At 47.4% G+C, this 21113-nt stretch overlaps 1 protein-coding gene across 13 annotated transcripts in view; it reads right to left on the reverse strand.

Annotated features, from left to right (window-relative positions):
• PTK2 (protein tyrosine kinase 2) overlaps positions 1 to 21113 on the reverse strand; it is a 254549-nt gene that overhangs the window by 27896 nt on the left and 205540 nt on the right. For 12 of the 13 annotated variants that reach the window (XR_012378376.1, XM_073893261.1, XM_073893260.1 and 9 more), the window contains 2 exons: positions 9920 to 10031; positions 2496 to 2582 (listed from right to left, as the gene is read on the reverse strand). Coding sequence is in view for 12 of the 13 variants with exons in the window: in XM_073893261.1 (XP_073749362.1) it covers positions 2496 to 2582; positions 9920 to 10031 (199 nt within the window). In the remaining variant the exon portion in view is untranslated. Of the gene's footprint in view, positions 1 to 2495; positions 2583 to 9919; positions 10032 to 10558; positions 10854 to 21113 lie in introns of those variants that run through there. The other variant, XM_073893267.1, reaches the window with a different exon arrangement.

A 21113-nucleotide genomic window follows, 5' to 3' on the forward strand; every position in this document is an offset into this window, starting at 1 on the left:
CCACTGGGCTAGTACTGGAGCGGCAGGGTAGCCCACTGGGCTAGTACTGGAGCGGCAGGGTAGCCCACTGGGCTAGTACCGGAGGGGCAGGGTAGCCCACTGGGCTAGTACCGGAGGGGCAGGGTAGCCCACTGGGCTAGTACCGGAGCGGCAGGGTAACCCACTGGGCTAGTACCGGAGCGGCAGGGTAACCCACTGGGCTAGTACTGGAGGGGCAGCGTAACCCACTGGGCTAGTACTGGAGGGGCAGGGTTGTTCAGTTAATTTTCTAGTGAGACAAGGCACCGCCAAATCCAGTACTTCCAAACATCAACACATTCTTCAACAAAGACTTCGTGCATTTGTTAGGCCTCTAGGCACTGATTTATGCCAAAATTGCGAACTGACAATATATAACTAATAAACTTTCAAAAAATATGCACAGATCATTCTCACAGTTTACTAGAATCAAAGTATTTCAATAAAAAATTCTACTAAACATGAAATGTCACATCACTACTATTTTTGGTCAGAAGGGATACGTTACTACCAAACAACTTTTAGGAATTTGCACAACAAGGAGATTTCAAATGTTCTGTGGCAGTTTTCTACATAACACCAACCGTGTGACAGGATTGCTGAGCATTTTCGGCTAAGAAGGAACATGAAATAACACCAGGCAATGTCCTATAGCCGTCTCAATTACAAGATAAGGAAACTTGGGGCCCAGGAAAGCTTAATCGTTCCTTTGCTTGATGAAAATATGAATGCTTTAATGTATCCACTGCATCCTTACTCTGTTCTACACAATGTTCCAGGCACTTAAAGTAAAGATAAGCCCGCTGTCCTCACGGGCTTCCCCTCTGGGGAGGGGGGCGGGGAGGCAGCCACACACGAACATGCACCAGGCCCCAGGTGGTAGAAGTGGCATAGGCCAGTGTGCCCTGGGTGTGGGGCGAGGGCCTGCGGAGGCCTGCGTTCTGTCTTATCAGCAGATGCTCTTGCGCCTTCTCTAAACAGGTCTGGAGGGCCCAGGGATTCACGCCTCCTCCAGGCAAGGGGGGTCTCAGAACAGTGTCTCCCAAAACAGGGTTCTCAGTCATGCAGCATCACCTGGGGGCGCCTGTTAACAACGTGATACTCCTGGGTCCCCCTTCAGAATTAGTACAGTGGGATCTGGAGGCAGCAAAGCAGGTGAAGAGCCTGCCACGGACCCAATTTCAGTGTCTCAATGTACTACCATCCTTTCTAGTACAGGACGGCCCGCACCCTTTCCCTGGGACCCTATGCCAACAGCGAAGAGTGTTTGTCCATACTAATCCAAGAGGCCTGGATTTAAATCACAGTTGAGAGGCATGTAAAGGAATAAAAATGCTTTCATTTGACCCTCAGCAACCCCGTGAAGGAGGCCCAGTAAGCGTGCTTCTCTTTTTGCTCCTCAGAAATGTGCTGAAGGAGATGGCAGTTAAGGGAACTTTCAGCTTCTCCCTCTCCGGACAAAGACCCAAGGACTACCCATTGCTTGTTCTGTGTGTGACTTATTCTTCAGTGAAGTGCTTTCCACTCAGGGCTGGTTATCATAACCGACCTAGTCAGTCAGCTGCGAGAATCAGTCAGTAACACCAAAGGGCGCGGCTACAAAAGAGCCACAGCCGACACAAATTACCAGAAGTGATTTTCCTTCCTAGAAGTGATCTGACCTATTCTCCAAATAACATGACTATGGGTTCACAATCTGTGGTAGAGCCACACAGTGGAGTACTCCTCAGCATTGGAAAGTTGTGAATACTTGAAGACACCACACAAGTACAAGCAGCTGAGCACGCAAGAGGACACCCTGTCTGATCCATTTATCTCAAAGTCCAAAACACGCAACACCAATCGCTGGCAACGGTCGGAGAATGGCTGTGCCCGGGCAGCAGGCGACTGACTGGGAGGGGAGGGCTCCTTCCAGGGTGACAGACATGTTCTCTGTCTTGGTGTGGTGTGGCGGACACGGGTGTACATGTCTGTCAGAACAAACATCTGTGCATTTACAAATACTCTCCCTTCAAGACCAAAACATGATTGACTTTGCTTCTGGCCCTTTTGTTTCAAGGACTGTCTTTCCTAATTTGTATAAGATATTTGCCTGTAAGTCTGATACTCTATCCACACCTGTCCAAGATGGCATCTTGTCTGGTTTTTAAGGCAAATTTGAATGTTACTCTTGCCTTCCAGAAACACCACCCAGTTCATTACTACCTCTGCATATAGAAAGAGCCACCGGATTTGCCCCACACATCACCCGAATGGAGGAAAGGAATGGAGTAGAGAACGTGGGGCAGGGCACCTGCCCAGCTGCTTTAAGGCCCAACAGCCGCTTAGACAATTATTAGGTTGATTACTCTCTTAGCTTTCTGCTTGCGAAATCACACTCCTACATACAGAAATAAAGAATATAAAATTTACAGTGTCCCTCTCCACCCCCAAGCATGAAGAATAAAAGATGTCTTATGTTTGTAATGCCTCCATACCTGGTAATGATTGGTTTGTACCATGTGCTGTGGGCTGGGATAAAATCCTTCACTGGACCTTGGACTCGGGTAACCGGGTCTGCTGGGCTGTGAACACAACAACAGAGCATCATAGGAATGAGTATTTTGAAAATTTTGTTAAATCTATGTTTTACTGAAAATAACAGAAAAAGGCATTTCTTTTAAAAGACTTTAGTTGGAAAGAATGATAAAGAGCATCCAGACACTTCAGTGGGGAAAACAGTCTTTCCCACAAACGTCCGCAACAGCAGGGGATCCCCATGTGAAAACACGAAGCCGGACCCCTTCCCCACAACACACACACAGATTAACTCAAAATGGATCACAGATCTAAACGTAAGAGGTAAAACTATAAAACTCTTAAGAGAACAGGCAAGTCTTTGTAACTCTGGGTAGGCAATGGTTTCGTAGACAGGACACGAAAAGCTCAATCAATAAGAGAGAACAAAAAAGATAAATTGCACATCATCCAAATTAAAAGCTTCTGTGCTGCAAATGGCACCACCAAGAAAGAGACAACCCACAGAACAGAAGAAAACATTTGCATGTCAGGTATGTATGAGAGAATCATATCCAGAATAGACAAAGAACTCTTGGAGCTCAACAATAAAATGATAAATAATCTGAATAAACAGTGGGCAAAGGACTTGAGCGGATCTGAGGGAGATCTATCACTGGCCAACAAGATGCGTGACACCTTCCGGCACCAAGGAAATGCAAATCGGGAGGCTTTCGGAGCAGGGAGTTCATTTGGCTCTGTGGCTTCCTGGCCCTGTGACCGGGCAAGTGGGTAGCCGACTGGTTTCTGCGTCTATCAGACAGGAGTTGAGCTACGTGGACTGGGAAGTCACTCCCAGTCTAAAATTCTCAATCTGTTTGCGACCTACATGAATTTAAAGTTCACAGCAAAAGAATGGTTTAGTCTGAAACAGAAGTTAAGTCCACAAAATTTTCTAAATCTGACGGATTTAACAGAGCAGAAACCCACTGTTCTCCAGCCAAATGAAGTCCAGAATAAAAGGAGACAGATTTAGGTGCCAGCAAGCCCAGGGGAGGAAAGAAACACCTCAGAGCCCCTGTCTCTTCCCATGGACGCACACGGTCCTGGAGGAACACATGCTTTGCTCGAATTAAGTTCTGAGGAAGTCTGGGTGTCCAGGAGGAGCCTCACTACCCCACCGCTCTGCTCACACTGTCTCCACTGCCCGTCCTTTGACTCTTCTATGGAGAGTGACTGAAGTCTCTTGTTTTCTCCCATCTGATGTGACACCCCAGTACTCTGCTCTCCTCAGTGGTGCATTTCCAATCCTGTCTCGGAACGCAGCTGCCTCTATCTGCTCTAGCCCTACTACCACAGGCCTGCTCCACCTCTGAGGCTGGAAAATGTGCCTTCATCCCTTTAGCCGAACTTCAGTGGCCCAGATGCGATTCACCCCAAACTTACCCAAATATCAGGATGGATCCCGAAGACCCCTGGAAACAGGAAAGGGACATCAAGGGGGTGTCATAGGCTTTACCCTGTGTTCTAGGGTGGCAATTTCCGAAGTATGTTCCATGAAGCCCAAGGGACTACCCTTCAGATTTATATTTTTTAAAGGTTTCATTTGAACAAGCGGTTAACAGAGGTAAAGAAAAACAACAAACAACAAAGGTCGACTATTTCCGTTGTAGGACACTGGAGAGGCAGCACTCGTTGTAAAGCAATGTGTTAACACGTAAGCATGGCGTGGTGCTCTGGGAAAGGCCTCCCGTAGTCCAAGCATGGAAGGATGCAGCGTCAAGGATTCGGACAGTAAACACACTGACGGCCGTACAGTTGTGTCCCCTGGCTTAGATTCTGGAGGTGGCATGTAAGTAACGCCGGCACAAATAAACTTTCACTCAGCATGGCCTACGTGCACAGAGCTAGATGCTTCCCACACGATGTGACAAGCTGAACAGCATGCCCCCAGGAATATCATCACCCTACAGAGGATGAAACCGAGGCTTGGAGAGAGGTCAGGCAACGTGAACAGGCTGCACGGTCCATACCGGTGGAACCGCTCGCTCCGAAACCTGCTACGTGGGGATGCTGCTCGATGACCGGCACACTTGGACTTGACAAATAAAAAGGAAGAAACGAAAGGAATTGACCAGAGACTGGAAAAATCTCCATACAACATTCCTGAGGGACTCCGACTTCAGTGGATAGCAAAAGAGCACGTGCAGGGTTCCATTTCAAAGTAAAACAGGAAGATGAAAACAAGCTTTAGAGCAGACAAAACGATCGCACCAAGAGTACCACAAAACCAAATTCTGCTAACCAGCGGCTGTGGAGCGTGCACACGCACCGTCCAACAGGGAGCTGGCATGGCAGGCGGGGGCAGGCTCGGGACCCGAGGGCCAGGGTTTGTGGTCGGGGCTGCTCCCCTCTGTGCCTCCACGTCCTCAATGGGGCAATGGGGACAGGGCTCTCGTGAAGATGGAACAACACGTCAGGTTCTCTGTAGATGGCTTCCGCACAAGTGCCCCAGCGCGTCACTTGCTAAGTATTACGATTCAGGGTGTCACTCCCTCCTTCTCAAAGACGCAAACTTCGGTTGTACGATTTTTTTATAAAGCAAATGATGGAGCTGAGGGAGTGTCTGTGGAAGTCCTGCCGAGTGAGGAGGAAGAGAAGGAAAACCAGACCCACCCCAACCGGCGATTCTGAGTCAGGCGGTGGTCCTGCTGCCAGGTGCTGAGAGGATCTGAGAGGGCGCGGCTGCTGAGCGCGGCCACCGGCGCCCAGGGTCGGAACGCCGGGGCCCGTTCTCCTCTCAGACGCCCCGCTCCAACTTACGGAGGTAATCAACAACGAAGTCCCGTAACCCGAACCCAAGTAACACTGCAAATGCCAGCAGAACAGACGAGGCCAATGACACGAAGACACTGAACCTCCTGGAACAGCAACTCCTGTGTATACTGACGGACAATGTTACTTTGTTTTGTTTGAACTTTACCAAGATTCTAGAAAATCGTATCACACGACCAGTGAAATTCACACTCCGCTGTGGCCATGGGCTGCGCATTTGTAGCTGTGTCCCTGCGGCGTGCCCACACGCAGGCGCCAGCACCTGGCCACCTCTCCACTCCTGTGGGTGCGATCCCACCTGAGCGTCTCCCACAGGTGTGTGCCTTGCGTTTTAGCTTTCTTGTGCAGTTAGCAGTCGAAGAACTGGCATTTTGAAATTAGGAAGTCATTTTACTCCCTGTGTATTTTACCTGAGGGCTAGCGCGGGATATCACAAAACACTTCTTACAGAAGTGGAGTGCTGGGTCCTGTTAGGGCTGAGAAACGCTTCTGAGGCAGCCACTTTGAAACGCTTTATTTTCAGGACCGCTTTATATTTTCAAAAATTACTGAGGACTCCAAGGGCTTTAGCTGGAATATTATCTACCAATATTCACATTATTAAAATTAAAACACTTAAAAATACAAACTAATTACATGTTTAAAAAAATTCAGTGAGCGGAGTGGCCCCTGTCACGTGCGTGTATGCACTTCCTGTGACGTCAGGCCTAGCAGGAGGCCGCCCGTTCTCCCACGGGCTTCCGCTCCGTCGACCGTGCTGTGCTGTTGCACTGCAGCACATGGAGAAAATCCAGCCTCACACAGCCGTACAGATGGGAAGGCAGGAGTCTAACAGTTTCTCGGCACAGTTGTGGGCATTGTTTCTGATATTACACCCCAACTCAGAAAGTGGTGGTTTCTTGATTTGCAGTGTGGAATGTGAAACGGCGTCACTGTCTATGACATTAAGATCCGTGACTCCGTCTTGTACTGTGAATGGATCCTCTACCTACGTGTGATTCTGTGGCGTCCTGCAGCGATCATCTGGAGAATACGAGTGGCTGCGGTACGTAGACCTGCACAACGCCGACTCATTTCAGTAGACACATGGAAAAATCACATTTGTTAATGTCACTCTGAGCTCATCAGAAAAGTCTCAGAGTTGGGACACTGTCAAAGTCATGGTGATGGATGTTTTTCAGAATTCTAATTTTTGCTTAAAAACTAAAATTTTATCCATGGCAACAAGCTATCAGTTGCTCTCCTTAATGACACAGTCTCACTTCTTTCTTTTTTGAGAAAATGTCTGCCAAATGCACAACTCTGAACAACCACAGTGTCTGCCCACTCTACTTTCGAGAAAAACTGGTTTTCCATGAGAAAAGTGGTTAGTTCCACAACTTAGCCACACAGCGTCTTCCTTGTGCTTGCTGTTTCCTCCCACAGAAGGCCTGTGACTGCTTCATCAAGGTCATTCTTTAGCACCCTGGCGTCTCTTTCTTGCGTGAGCACGGTGGCGAATAGAGTGATGACCAGCACGGTATGGCACCATTGCCCTGGCATGTGCCAAGGTGACCACGGCTTCGTTCACTGTTACGTCTGCAACAGGTCTGCAAATGCCAGCAGAACAGATGAGGCCAATGACACATGGACATTATTATGAAATGGATTTTGCTCTCACGGCACTCTGAAGTGGTCTTGGGGACCCGGAGGTCCAAGAAATATATTTTCAAAACTGCCGAAAAGGATATTTTTAGCCAGAGGCTCTCCACTGATCCGATGGGGACGTGCAGGACAACTTGCAGCAATGAAATGAACCCAGGCTGCACTCCTCATGGGCAAACTTCTCTGAAGATTATTATTGTTTGAAAAAATTGGTATTAAGTACCGATGAAGAAACTGGTAACAGGTTTTTAATAATTAGCTTTGCAGTTATAGTGCTTTTGCCATTAATTCTTATAACTAAGACTTTAAATTTTTTTAAAGATTTCATTTATTTATTTGAGAAACAGAGAGAGAGAGAGAGAGAGGGAACACGAGCAGGGGCAGTGGCAGAGGGAGAAGCAGGCTCCCCACTGGGCAGGGAGCTCCATGTGGGGCTCGAGCCCAAGACCCTGGGATCGTGAGCTGAGCCGGAGGCAGACTAAGTTTTTAATTTTGAATCTTCAATGTGGGAGAGAAAAATATTTCACTTTAAAAAACTAACTAGGCTACATTACAAATTTTATTAGTACACAACATTCATCTACAAAAGCCAAAATCCTATGTAAACCGAAGAGAATGAAGTGGAATTTGCTGTCCAAAGACAGCACAGTGAGCACTATGAAGACTGACGAAGCTCCAGAGTTCCCAGTTCACAGGGTGGAGGAAACTGCAGGATGCAACACTGGGCCAGCATCCTGGAGACCAGGACTTACTTGTAGCTGGGTCAAATACAGGGCCCATCTGAGCAGAGTCTGATTCTACCATAGAGAAGGGAAAAACCGCACCCAGACCTGGTTCTGATTGGCAAGGGAGCCAAATAATTAGTGTATCTGTTTATGTTCATCAAGCATCTGTACATTTACACTAGTGCAGATGATTTTCTAGCCATGAAAACGTAATCCACAGGTTGTCAACCTTCTCCTCCAGGTGTCAAAGAGTGAATATTTTAATCTGTGCAGCCATGCTCTGACTGAGTGTCTGACCCTGCTGCAGCCTGAAACCAGCCAGGGACAAGACACAAACGAAGCATGCAATCCATTCCGATAAAACTCTAATCACAAAAGTAGGCAATGGGCTAGTCTGCTGACCCACTGTAAAGGGCAGAACAATCTCCAATTATAGAGAAGAGTCTCAAAACAGGCACTTTGAAAAAGGTCTCAAAACCAGGAAAAAATGTCTTTGTATTCTAAAACAGAAAAAGCCTAACCTCATACTATAGCATCTAAAATTTAGCCAAATGAAAATGATTAAACATCCTACAGACTGGGATATAGGAGAACGCGGAGATGGACGAAGTTCTTTAATTCTGTGGGCTTGGGGGATGCTGCAAGGTGTGGCGCTCACCACCAAGTGTGTATAGCGCCTGACGCCTCCCTGACTCCCTCAAGGGCCGCAGACGCAGGACCTCCCGCGGCCTGCACCGCACCCCCGAGGGGTAGGGATGTTAACACGCTTGTTGCACAGCGAGGAGAGTGAGGCTGGCAACAGGCAGGGGGACTGCCCAGTCATCAGAGGCCCTCTGAAGAGATCCACTTGGCCCCTAGGCCCGAGGTCGAGCTTCGAGACTCTCCCACCTCCCAGGCCCAGACCACTGTCCCGTTGCTCCCGAGTTAAGAAACAGGCAAACGTGTATATACCAAGGGAAGGGCCGGACATGTTGGGATGAGGGGCTCTCAGTTCTCTGTTTTTCTGTGGGTAACTAAGGGTTTGTGGTTGTTGTTAAACCAGGAGACACAGAAGCGTACTGGTTTTGTCACTAACTCACTCAAAGGAACACCAGTTGACAGATGGTGTGGCCTGCCTCCTCTGGGCCTCAGTTTTTCTACTTGTTCAGGAGGCTGGACTAGGGAACCCTTCACCTCTAAAATTCTGAAGAATTGTGTCAGTCACCTGTAGTCACCTTAAATGTGTGATAACGTTTACCGTTACACAGTTGAAAATACCAAGAAGATACAAGCTTTCAGGCATCATAAAAAAAATAGGTACAGTATTTAAATCGTACTTTGTGCTAATGGGCCTCTGAACATTTTTCAAAAAGAAAATGAAGAATTGTCAGCTTAATATATTTCTAGCTCATTTAGTAGGTAAAGCCTATTATCTATTTATATTCCAGAAAATGTTCTAAACTGGATTATTCACGGCAAGTAAGCCACTGTGTAAAAATACCATTCTGTCAAAAGCAAAAGGTGTATAAAGAATTCTTAATCTCATGGGAGTGTTTAACGGCCAACTATGTCCAAAACCTCAGCCACAGTGCGGCTGGGCAACGGGGGAAGGCTCTGGCCACCCCCCAGAGGTTGAGGGTTTGGAGACGGTGGACAGGCAAGGCCTGGAGATGCTGCCCGCAGATCTTAACACGCGAATGCAATGTGCCTCCAGTCCCCAAACCTAGAAGCCAGCCACGGACAGCAGGCAGGGAATGCATAAGGCTCTCACCCAAACCCTACCCTAAAGGAACGGGGTTAGGTGCAATTTGACTCAATTTAAAATAGAGCAAAATGTAAAGCATTCAGGTGGCTGGTTTTAGTCCATCTGAGGTTTTCATCCCGACTCCATCCTTAGCAAGGTCCCTGACAAGCAACAAAGGAAAACCCTCCTCCACACCTGGTGTGCTCACTGGAGTCTGAGGATGGGGGGTGGGGAGCCAAGGGAGAGGCTTTTAAGACCACATCTAATCTGACACCGGCCTACAGCTGAAATGCAAATTAGGAAGGGAGTGCACGTGAGGGTAACATGCAGGGCAAACGAGCAGGAGCAGTGGCGCTGTAAGGACGATTCCTAGAACCACCTGATGCTTGGCCATCTCCCCACACACAGCAGCTGCCTACACCATCCACCTCGAGAGTCAGCAGGAGTAATGCCAAATGGGGGTAGGGGCCTTTGCTACCTTGGGTGGCGCTTCGTCGGACCCTCCGGAGTCCCAGGACACTGTGACCTGTCTTCTGGACTCCATCCTCATCCGTTCTTCTTGCTGAACCTTCTCCTCCTCCAGGATTGTGCTAGAGAGACAATACACGGTTTAAGGGGAGCTGACAGCCAGAGTGAGCGAGCACACACCAGACCCCACCCGGGCTTATCTGAGCAGCACCAGCCAGCTAGCTAGAGGAAAACAATAAGGAAAGGGAGATCGGATCAGGTTTCTGAACTCTGCACAGGATGACTCTAGAATAGCCTCGGTCCCAACGGCAAGTCGGTTTTCAGCACAGCCGTAGGTGAGAAAGGGACAGCTGGGAAGACTAGGAGAGCTTGCAGAAAATCAAAGATGAGCCGAGGGGAGGAGGTGGCGGGGGAGATGTTTGTACACCAAGTTTATTTTGAGCAGAACAGAACTGCCCTGAGAAATCCCAGGCAAGGCTTCGTCAAGCACGGCCAAGCGCCGGGACGGGCTCCTCACACGCACACAGACCCCCAGGTCCTGTGACCACAGCAGCACGCAGGGTGACAAATTCGCAATCTGGCCAATAATCTCCCTACCCCGCTCACTACCGTCTCCCGAACTTTCAGCCTGGCCAGTGCTTTATCTCACCCGGAAAATGAGGACGCAGGCAGCCGGCCGCCGCTCACCGCAGCCCGGCAGAGGCTACCTGCCGCCCTGCCCGCGGCCACCGCTCCTCGGGCACGGCTGCGCACCTCCTTAGCCTTGGCCGCCTGCCATGCCGCCCACCAGCTAGAACGCAGCCGGAGCGGGCCCCCGCCAGCTCCCCGGGCCGCAGGACCCTGGGGGGCTCGGCAGGCGCCAGGTCCCCGCGCCCCTGGGCCTCACCGCGGCCGCGGCTCTCTGCTGCACGCCGCCAGCCCCTGCTCGGCCTCTGAGAATGACGCTCATTCACGGTTTCGAGCCTCCGGGTGGAGCGCCGTCAATAACCAGCCAGAATTACTCATGAAAGAGTGAGGTCAGCTGCAGCAGACCCTTTCTAATCTGGGAATTTGCTCAACTGTTTCAGAAAGACATTCCTGCCTGCCTGGGGGCTGGAGCGGGCGGTTTCTCACACAAGCTAACTCCTGCAATCACCTTTAAGTCAGGGAAGGACGGACAAATCCACTTCATAATTGCTCTGAGTCAGCAAACTGTTACTACAGATGCAAGGGTAGTTCTTTTTTTTTCTTTTAAAGGCACGGCAATGTTTTCCTCAGTGATGACATTAGCGCTTTAAGAGGAAAGCTTTCAGCCAAAAGATTCTACTCCCTCCTGAAAATATGATTTTGGTTTTCTTCACACTCCAGCTGGACGATCCCAGCTTAGAAAGGAACACGGCACCTTGACAAGCTCCAGACAAGACCAAGAATCAGTGTCATGCTCCAGACTGGCCAGGGGCGCGCCGAGCCAGCGCTGCTGGGGACCGAGCCCTGGGGCTGAGGATGGGGACTCCAGTCACAGTGCACCGTCGGCTTGCCTTGTGCTCCCACTGGGCTGAGCTGCGACCCGACAACCCACTCTCTCACGCAGAGTTAGTGCGGATGCCGGAGCACTGCCGTGTGCATTAACCATGACAGGCAATCGGGGAGTGAAGCCACAACCAGCAGGGTCAACCAGCTGAGTGGCCAACAAGAGCCGACACCAAGCCTACTGCACTGTCAACAGGGAAGGACTGCAGGCCATTTTCTTTGAGATGGACACACTGGGTGCAGGAGTCCAGGCTGAGATCACTGGCCTGAGAGAGGAGCTGGTCCTGGTTAGTTTTTCTGCACGCTTCTCTCATGCAGGGCCCTAAATAATAGACCCTGAATCTGAATTTCCAAACATCGTTTTAACAACTGAAAAATCCATAAAAATCAGGTCAAAAAAAATCAAGAAATTTGTCCTTTTTTTCAACTTCTTCAAATAACTGAAAAACAGGCAAGCTCTGAGAAGGCCAAGTGCAACGACATATTCTTTAGTGCAATGGGAACTGCATTTTAAATAGGTCCCATTAAGGCAGTTGATGTCATATGGATTGTTCTGTGAAATGGGTCTCCCTGGTCTTAAGGTTACTGTTCCCCATGAAAAGCTCCAAAGATCCCGTGAGGTCCCTGCCACAGGAGACCCTCTCCCCTGCTCTCTGACCTACTGAATCGACTGTCTGAATCCTTCAGGGCAGCCCTTCTATCACACAAGCACATACACCACTTCGCTCTTTGTGGGGTTAGACTGTCTGAGTCCTGCCGCTGTCCCGCTCGGACCCTGCTTCCCTGTCGGTTTACAGCGTGTGCACACGACAGGCACCGAGGTCTCTCTTTCCCCAAACCTGCCAGTTGCGCCCCTGGCAGAACAGTGGTAACGGGGATGGGAGTACTATGATCTCAGTACTTGGTTCTCATACCAAAGATAACATGTCAAAATGCTTCTGAGAAACCATCATTTGTTGCTCAGAGCAGTCAAGAGTATAAATAACTCATAAAAGATCTGTTTTTACAATGGGAGGGCTATTCCATAGATGGGAGTACAAGTACACATGGAGACATTTCTGAACTTTTCTCTTTAGAGCTGCTGCAGAACCCAGAGCAATAAACTAGAATGTGCAGAGGGTCAAGGAGGTCAAATTTAAACATACTTTCCCAAACTGCAAATATTTTTAGTAGCAATACATTCCATGTGAAAGAGTCTGGCTGCCCGATGTGAGCTGGCAACGAGCCGCCATGGTTTCTCTGGGGAATGGCGGTTTCTAGGGCTCAAACTTCAAAGTAGATGAACCAGGGAAAGCTCGGGCTGGTCCTGTACAGAAGGTAGGACACGTGGCCATCCTGCCTCTGGTCACCCACCAGTCCCATCTAGTGAGATGTGTGAAGGGGAAAGCAGGGCTTTACACGGTGTTTCTTTTTTTTTCCTTACTTCCCCCACATCAACACAGTCATCAAAGTCATCGATCCAGAGGACAAGGACACAGAGCGTGTGGGGCCGCTGACTGCTCTCTGGGCCTGCAGTGCTTCCAGGGAAACCCGCTCTCACGCCCTCCACCAGCTAGCATGGAGAGGTCTGATGAAATTTCCGTTCTGGAGCGACAAAGTGTGATTTCACTTCTAAGGTATTTTCATGGAGAGTAAGAAAGGGGTCTAATAGGTTCCTCGTTTCCAGCACTGAGCTAAGATGCAAAAACAAATCTTCAACACAGACCAGCTTTAGAGTGGAAAAGGGCAATCGGTCCTGAGTGGCTGATAATTGAGCCATCCAAGCTGTGGGCAACAAGCTAGAAATCGCACATCTGCTGGCTTCTGTGGGGCAGGCCTCCTTGCCTCTTTCAACGTGTTCACTCATTCAGAAATGAGAATAATACTGTCTACCCTACCCATTGTTAGGGTGGGAAATAAAGTATATGGGAAAAAACCAGTAAAGCTTTGAAGTAAATATTAGTTAGCTCCGTACTTTTGCCTCATCTTTTACCACCAGGAAAGAAAGGTTTTCTCTAATTTCTGGCGTTTCCCCTGTGAGCAATGCACTACTGTTCTTCTCTCTGAAACTACAAACCATTTCTTCTTTTAAATATAAGAAATACTCTTTGCTCGAATAACGTTTTCTTAAAGATTGGACTTTAGGGGCGCCTGGGTAGCTGAGTCGGTTAAGCAGCTGCCTTCAGCTCAGATCATGATCCCAGGGTCCTGGGATCGAGCCCCGTGGTGGGCTCCCTGCTCAGCGGGGAGCCTGCTTCTCCCTCCCCTTCTGCCTACTTGTGTTCTCTATCTCTCTGTCAAATAAATAAAATCTTTCAAAAAAAAAAAAAAAGAGTGGACTTTAATCACCTAAGCATCACAAAATCAGCCTGGGTTGATAGGCTACTTAGGTGAATCTGGAAAACATCCGGAGAAAGAGCAGCAAGAAATTGGGAGGGAAATAAGCCAAAAGAGAAAGAGCTCGTTTTGGCAAGTTCACGGGAATACCAGTTTTGAAACATGATCTCTTATAATTACCCAACATTGCCTCACCACAAAGGAATGGAACTGACCTTTTAACAAAAAACCCCGCCTGATATCTTTGCAGAAAACAAGTCTGGAGCCCTGAGATCCAGTCATGGATGGCATATCACTCAGTGGCTGACCTGTGGCTAAATGCAAAGCCATAGGGTTACAGCGTATGCCTCTGCTCTTTTTCTCTTACAAATAGGCAGAGCAGACTGGATGTCTAGTTCATGAATGCATCAAAACTGCATTTCTCTTCATGTATCTCAAACTGTAGGAAATAATGCACTTTTGTATGGTGGTGGCGCTGCCCATCTCAAAATTATTTTTAAAAAATGTGATTTCTACTAAAATCTTTCTTTAAAAATAGTGACCTCTTTCTATTCCTGGCAAGTCTGCATAGCAACTTTTTGATGAACCCTCTTGCAGATAGCAACTATGGACAATGACATAAGAAGCAACCCTGTGACCGTAGAGGAGAGCAACCCACAGCAGCTGGACTCTGATGTGGGGCTGGCACTGAGGGCGAGGGGCCCTGGATGAGACCCTGTTTTTTAATGGCCATTCGCCAGACAGCAGACCCTAGTCTTCTAAAATCTGCCCAAAACCCTAGCTGAACCTGGAACCATGCACACACAGGACAGGCTCCAAGCAGCCCAGCTAAGGCGAAGAGAACTGAATTGAGATGTGGGCTACTGCTCACAGCATGAGGAGAGAATCTGTGATTTGAGACCAGCCAAGTTAATTGCCTGCTAAAACAAACAAACCATTCTTCAGAGGAATCTAACTGAATCCAGAGTTTTTGCAATCTATCATTCACAATGTCCACTTCGTAATTTAAAATTACTCGATATACAAATAAACATGAAAACGTGATCCATTCTCGTGAGGAAAAAACAATGTAAAGGAGGCGACTCCAAAGATGGCTCAGAAGTTGGAATTAGCAGGCAGGGGCTTGAAAGAGCTATTTATATTCAAGGACATAAAGGAAAATCTCTTCATAATTAATGGAAAGATAAGAAATGTTAGCAAAGAAATAGATACTTTAAGAAAGAGCCAAATGAAAATTCGATAATGAAAAATACAGTATCTGAAATAAAATCTCCACAGGATCAGATGACTGGTAGGATGGAGATGACAAAACAGGGAACCTGAGGACAAATCAATGAAAATTATCCAATCTGAAGGACTTGGAGAAAAAGACCAGAGGGTACAAAGAAAAAGAACAGGGTCCCTGGGATGTGAAGGACACTATCAAAAGGCTTAACATACATGGAACTGGAATTTTAGAAGCGATAAAATGGAGCAGAAAAAATACCTGAGCAGATAACTGTGAAAGTCATACATTTACAGATTCAGGAGGGTCAGTGAACCCCAGGTATGATCAATACAAAGAAAACCACACCCAGCACATCCGAGCTAAACGGCTAACATCCAAAGACAAAGAGAAAAACCATGCAAGCAGCCAGTAAAAAATGACAAAGCACGGACAGAGGAACAATGATTTAAAAGGCCAAGGACTTCTTATTAGAAATAACAGACGTCAGTGGAAGAACAGCTTTAAAGTGCCGGAAGAAAAAAAATAACAGCACTACCATCAAGTCGGAACTCTGTCCTAGTGAAATTAAGTTCCATTAATTTTCAGATAAGAACCCCAAAAAAGTGATGGAATTCATCACCAACAGACGAACACAGAAAATGCTCAAGAAGTTCTCTGGGTGAATGGGAAAACAGCAGAAAAAGCCTCTTTAGGAAAGAATGAAGAACACTGTGAGGGGTTAAATATGAAAGATTGTTTTTTTTTACTTTCCATAAAGTACTATTTAAAACACACAAAAAGGGGCGCCTGGGTGGCTCAGTTGTTAAGCGTCTGCCTTTGGCTCAGGTCATGAAACCAGGGTCCTGGGATCGAGCCCCGCATTGGGCCCCCTCCTTCCCTGCTTAGCCGGGAGCCTGCTTCTCCTTCTCCCACACCCCATTTGTGTTCCCTCTCTAGCTCTCTCTCTCTCTGTCAAATAAATTAAAAAAAAAAAAATCTTAAAATAAAAAAACACACAAAAAATCTTATTTTGTGAGGTTACTAACATATACAAATGTGACCTATATGACATCGAGAGCATAAAGGACTGAGGTGGTGGCAAACGGACCTTCTCAGCTGCAAGAACCTGACACTGTAAGCACAGCACAGCTGTTAACTCTAAGTAGATGGGGAAAAGTTACATGCATATTGTAATCTCTAGAGCAATCACTAAAATTATAATGCAAAGGGTATTGCTAAAATGCAGATTTGGGGCTTAGAGGGAGAAAGAGGAGCAGAGAGAGGCTGTTGGCTTCCCAGTGCTGAACTCTCAGCCAAGCACTGATGGCCTGAGCACACAGTGCTTTTGCTTCCCTCCCAGCTAGGCTGTAGATGCATGTTCATTTGTAACTGGAACGAAGCCAGTGTATCTCCATTTGTGTCCTGCATCCCTCCATCCAGCCACAGTCCCCTGTCCGTCGGTGAACTGAAGTCGAGGGGAGCCACGTGCAGCCACCGGCCCTTAGCTGCCCAGAGGGAAAGGAAGACCTTCATGGCTGCTCCACTCTCCCCTCCTGTTTTTAGGGATAATAACCCTGGAGACAAAATTCAGTGAAGGGGAAGGAAGAACAGCTGCAGAGAAAACAAAACTGGTCACAGAAAGATAACTGAAGGGAAGGGTTCTGGTGGCTACTAGGGTAAGTTTGAGGGTTTCCGCGTGGGCTCTGATCGTTAAGAGTAAATGCATGGATGACGGACATGTTGAGAGGCATCTCTTTACAGGTAGAACAAGTGAGGGGAGGAGAACAGTTCGAGGGGAAATCCAGGAGACTGGGGTGGGGGCACCCTGAGGCTGACGGGCAAGAAGGAACACTGGTCTTGGGGGCAGGAGAAAGGGGCCCAGGGGCTTCCCTGCCAGCTGCACAATCCAGGGCAAGTCATAGGGCTGTTCTGGGCCTCAGGCTCCTTCAGTGAAAAGAGCAATAACAACTCATTCTTAAGAACTGCCATGAAGTCAAATAAGGTAAGACACGTAAAAATGATGTGTGAAGCCATATGTAGGTGCAGAGGACTAATTTTTATGAAATGCATGTTTAAATCTCCCTGGAAATCTGTTCATACAAACCAAACACAGATGCAACGGAAAAGCCTGGAACACCTATGCACGGGCAGGAGCCAATGGCAGGTCAGAAGGATCCTCACGTAAACAGTTAAGACATAATTCCTAGTGGGGGGGCGCCTGGGTGGCTCAGTTGTTAAGCGTCTGCCTTCGGCTCGGGTCACGATCCCAGGGTGCTGGGATCGAGTCCCACATCGGGCTCCCTGCTCGGTGGGAAGCCTGCTGCTCCCTCTCCCACTCCCCCTGCTTGTGTTCCTGCTCTAGCTGTCTCTCTCTGTCAAATAAATAAATAAAACCTTAAAAAAAAAAAAGACATAATTCCTAGTGGAAAGAATGTAAATGTTATATCAAATTCCTATTAAATTTCAATTTACTCTTTACTTTTAATTACTGGTAAGACTAAGGACCAAAAACCCCCCCCAAAACCCCCCAAAAACCCTTGAAATTCAGATGCCATGAATGTTTTTTATAATTTTTTATTTAAGGTTTCTAAAAATTTACCTAAGTAAATAAACATGACCCCGAGATCAAGAGCCACACGCTCTTCTGACCGTGCCAGCCAGGCACCCCCAGATGCCGTGAACGTTTTAAGATGTCTTTAGGACCAACTGAGAAATTAATTACTCTTCTAGATAATATCTAGACTCAATAGGCTATAGCAAGGGAAGGGAAATACTGGTACGATGACTAAAGAGGAATTCAGACACCACCTTTGAAAGGAATTTTGGAAGCAAATACAAAACTACTTAAAAAAATACACAGAGAAGAAGCACAAATAACTCCTATCATCAATCAAACCTAGAGCTTTTAATTCAGAGTCCATATACTAGGATAAAGAATCAGAAAAGATTAAAAAGACTTGTATAAGATGCTGTTCAGACTAAAAACTTAAAATCCGTGTCTATAAAATGTCTTTGTGTTTTGGTATCTGGATAATGATAGCTCACACTTTTGAATTCAAATAACCAGGTCCTTCTTTAACAGCAGCTGATACTTTTTCTTTACCCTAAGGCTGCCGGGTCCCTTCCGGATCTTCAGGAAAAGCTTCGTTGTTACTACCACTAGAGTGGCTGTAACAGTGTGTGCACCAACCCGAGTCACGGTCCACATACAGTTGGAAGCATTTCACATCATTTCACGTAACCCTGGAAACCAGACTGCAGGAGGGCTGTGTGACCCTGCTCCTACAGGGAGGTAGTCACTTGCCCAAGGTCACACAGCCTTTTCAAATTTCTTTTTAAACTGTAACCTTCATAACACAACACACATAACTCTCAACAGAGGTTAAATTCCTCCCAACTCAAGTGCTGTCTGTACCTTACCAGGTTACACTCCTCCCCGCCCCCCCAAGGGGCCGGCACCCTCACAGACTGACCGAAACCAGTCTGTGTCCCGAGGAGCCCTGAAACTTCACTGGACTATGATGCTGAGAGGTAGTGTGAAAAACGTGTCATCAGTCTGGGGCTGTAGCCACTTCAAGCTACAACCTAACCAAACAGATCTCTCAAAGGCCAGCTTTGCTTGATAAAGTTTGAAAGCAAACACGACAGTATTAGCTCAAAATGACAAACAAACCCCTGCCCCCAAGGCCGACGCGGCAGGCCGCACCCACACGCGCTGGCTTCTGTCACTGCGCAGAGCCTCTCGGTCGGCTTCCACAGTGCTCCCTACCGTACCTGGGGCTCCGAAGGCCAGAGCGACAAAGTGCAGCACACTCAAGAGATGACACAAAACACAATGAACAGGACCAATGCTCTGGGGCCAGCGCATGGCAGCCAGGTAGCCCTCCAAGCCCGCGGGTGAGGGCCTGTGTGCCTCTGCCAGACACGCTGCCCTTGCCTTTGGGGACTTTCTCTGGTTGATAGTCAAAAAAAAAAGTAAGAAAACCAGCTTCAGGGATTCCTTATAACACTGTTTTTTTTTTTTTCTTCCTTCTTTTCCCTTTTTAACTAATCATTAACAATTTGCTCACCAGTCGCAATCACAACACGGAGCACGTAAGGACATCTAGCTGTGTCTCAGGTCAAGGCCCAGAGTGTGCCAGCTGACAGCTTGGGCCCTGGACTCAGGTGGGCTCGCTGCGAGTTCCAGCTCTGGGACCTCAGGTGAGCTGCCTAACTTCAACGGTGGTGATACTACCTCCAACTCCAAGGACTGAGGGCCAAGATGAAGTGATGTGGGGAAGTGCGTGGCACAAGGCCTGCAGACCGGCTATCAAGGAACATGGTATTTGTTCGAAAGGTCTTCCTGAAAAGCACTGTGGCAGAGACCAGCTCAAATCATGGAGCGTCTTCCAAAGTGATACTTACTAGGTCAGCGTTCTTTAGAACAGAAACGTTCAGGTTAACTGTGATATTCTTTATCACTTATATTCTTTTACCTAACCTTCGTATGTGAAAACAGCGAGCCTAGAAACAAGGAGTAATTTACAAAGGTTTAAAAACCACTATGGCTGGAACAATGAGCTTCTGTTCACTGCTGGGACCAGAGCTGGTGTATCCGCTCTGGAAAACCAGCAGGACCTACTGGTGCTACACCTGTGCATGCCCGCTAGCTCTTGGATACAGACCCAACTTCAATTCTTGTACCCTTGCACACCAAAAAGACACAGCAGTGGCCTTCACAGCTCCAAGTTGGAAAGAATCTAAATTTCCACCAGGCAGATGAATAAACTATGGGATATTCACAAACAGAACACCACAGAGCAAGGAGAAAGGGTGCAATTATCTGATACCATGGATGATCTCAAACTAAATGCTGAATAACATAAGCCAAGAACAAAAGAGGACATACTGAGTGGTACCAATTACAGAAAGTTCAAAAGTAGGCAGAACCGATGCATGGTTAGCAGTTACCCTCGAAGGGCGAACAGTCATTGGAAAGGGGCATCTGGTGGGTTTCTGGAGCGGTAGCAGTGTTGGTTTCTTATTCCGGATGCTGTTTACGTGCGTGTGCCCAATTTGTGACAATCCAATGAGCGGTTTACTTCTTGGCATATTTATATGTTCACAACTTTTAGGTCAATACAAAGTTTTAAAAATATGGTATAAAACTTTAAATTGATAATTTTATTAGTTTATTTCCCCCATTTGTCTAAGAAGGATTTAAGAAAGCACACGTTAACATGTTTCCCTAGACTTAGCTGAAACAGACAGGCTTACTTTCACTCCTGGGAAGCATAAGCTCCACAAGGGCAGATACTAAAGCTGCTTATTGTGGTTTCCTTGGCACAGCAGCTATCAAAGAATTAACTGAATTAACCAGGGATTATGTGATTTTTCCATTCAAAAGCTACTTGGGGCACTCTTACAGCCTGTCAGTCCTACAGGGCAAGCACGCCACGGTACACAGAAGGAGTCATTTCCCAGGGTGTTCCTACTGGGGAGCTTTTACACTTGGTACCAGGCTGCCTGCAGGCTCACCTCCTCGTCCTTCTCTGTGGATTCACATCTACGAATAAGAAAGTGGGACGTGAGGAGGACAGATGCTTGGAGTCATGGAGATCTACCCACGGAAGTCTGACCCAAGTGCTGTCTGACTCTGCTGGACAAGATTCATCCCGAGAGCCACTTCTCTCAACTCAGAGTAACAGACAAACTAATGTATGGCCCACAGCTGCGTGGGATCCCATGGTGATCTGAGTCCATTCAAATTATTTTCTTTTTTTAAGATTTTATTCATTTATTTGACAGAGAGACACAGCGAGAGAGGGAACACAAGCAGGGGGAGTGGAAGAGGGAGAAGCAGGCTTCCCGTGGAGCAGGGAGCCCGATGCGGGGCTCCATCCCAGGACCCTGGGACCTTGACCTGAGCCGAAGGCAGACGCTTAACCAACTGAGCCACCCAGGCACCCCAAATTATTTTCTTTTAAGGTAGACATGGAGGATGGGACTTGGGAAATATTTTTAACTGACCTCTGGGGTAAACTGCCTAAAGTTTATTACTTTGTTAAACAATCTTCGATATAGTAAAAATTTTGTAAAACTCAATAAAAGAATCTATTTAATTACTATGACACACTGTTACCATTTATAAATGTCCAAGCAAGCTATTATGAAGTTAAATTTTATTGGC

This window comes from Callorhinus ursinus, unplaced genomic scaffold (assembly GCF_003265705.2).
Source record: "Callorhinus ursinus isolate GAN/ISIS: 27379988/994484 unplaced genomic scaffold, GSC_fseal_2.0 scaffold5, whole genome shotgun sequence".
NCBI lineage: Eukaryota > Metazoa > Chordata > Mammalia > Carnivora > Otariidae > Callorhinus > Callorhinus ursinus.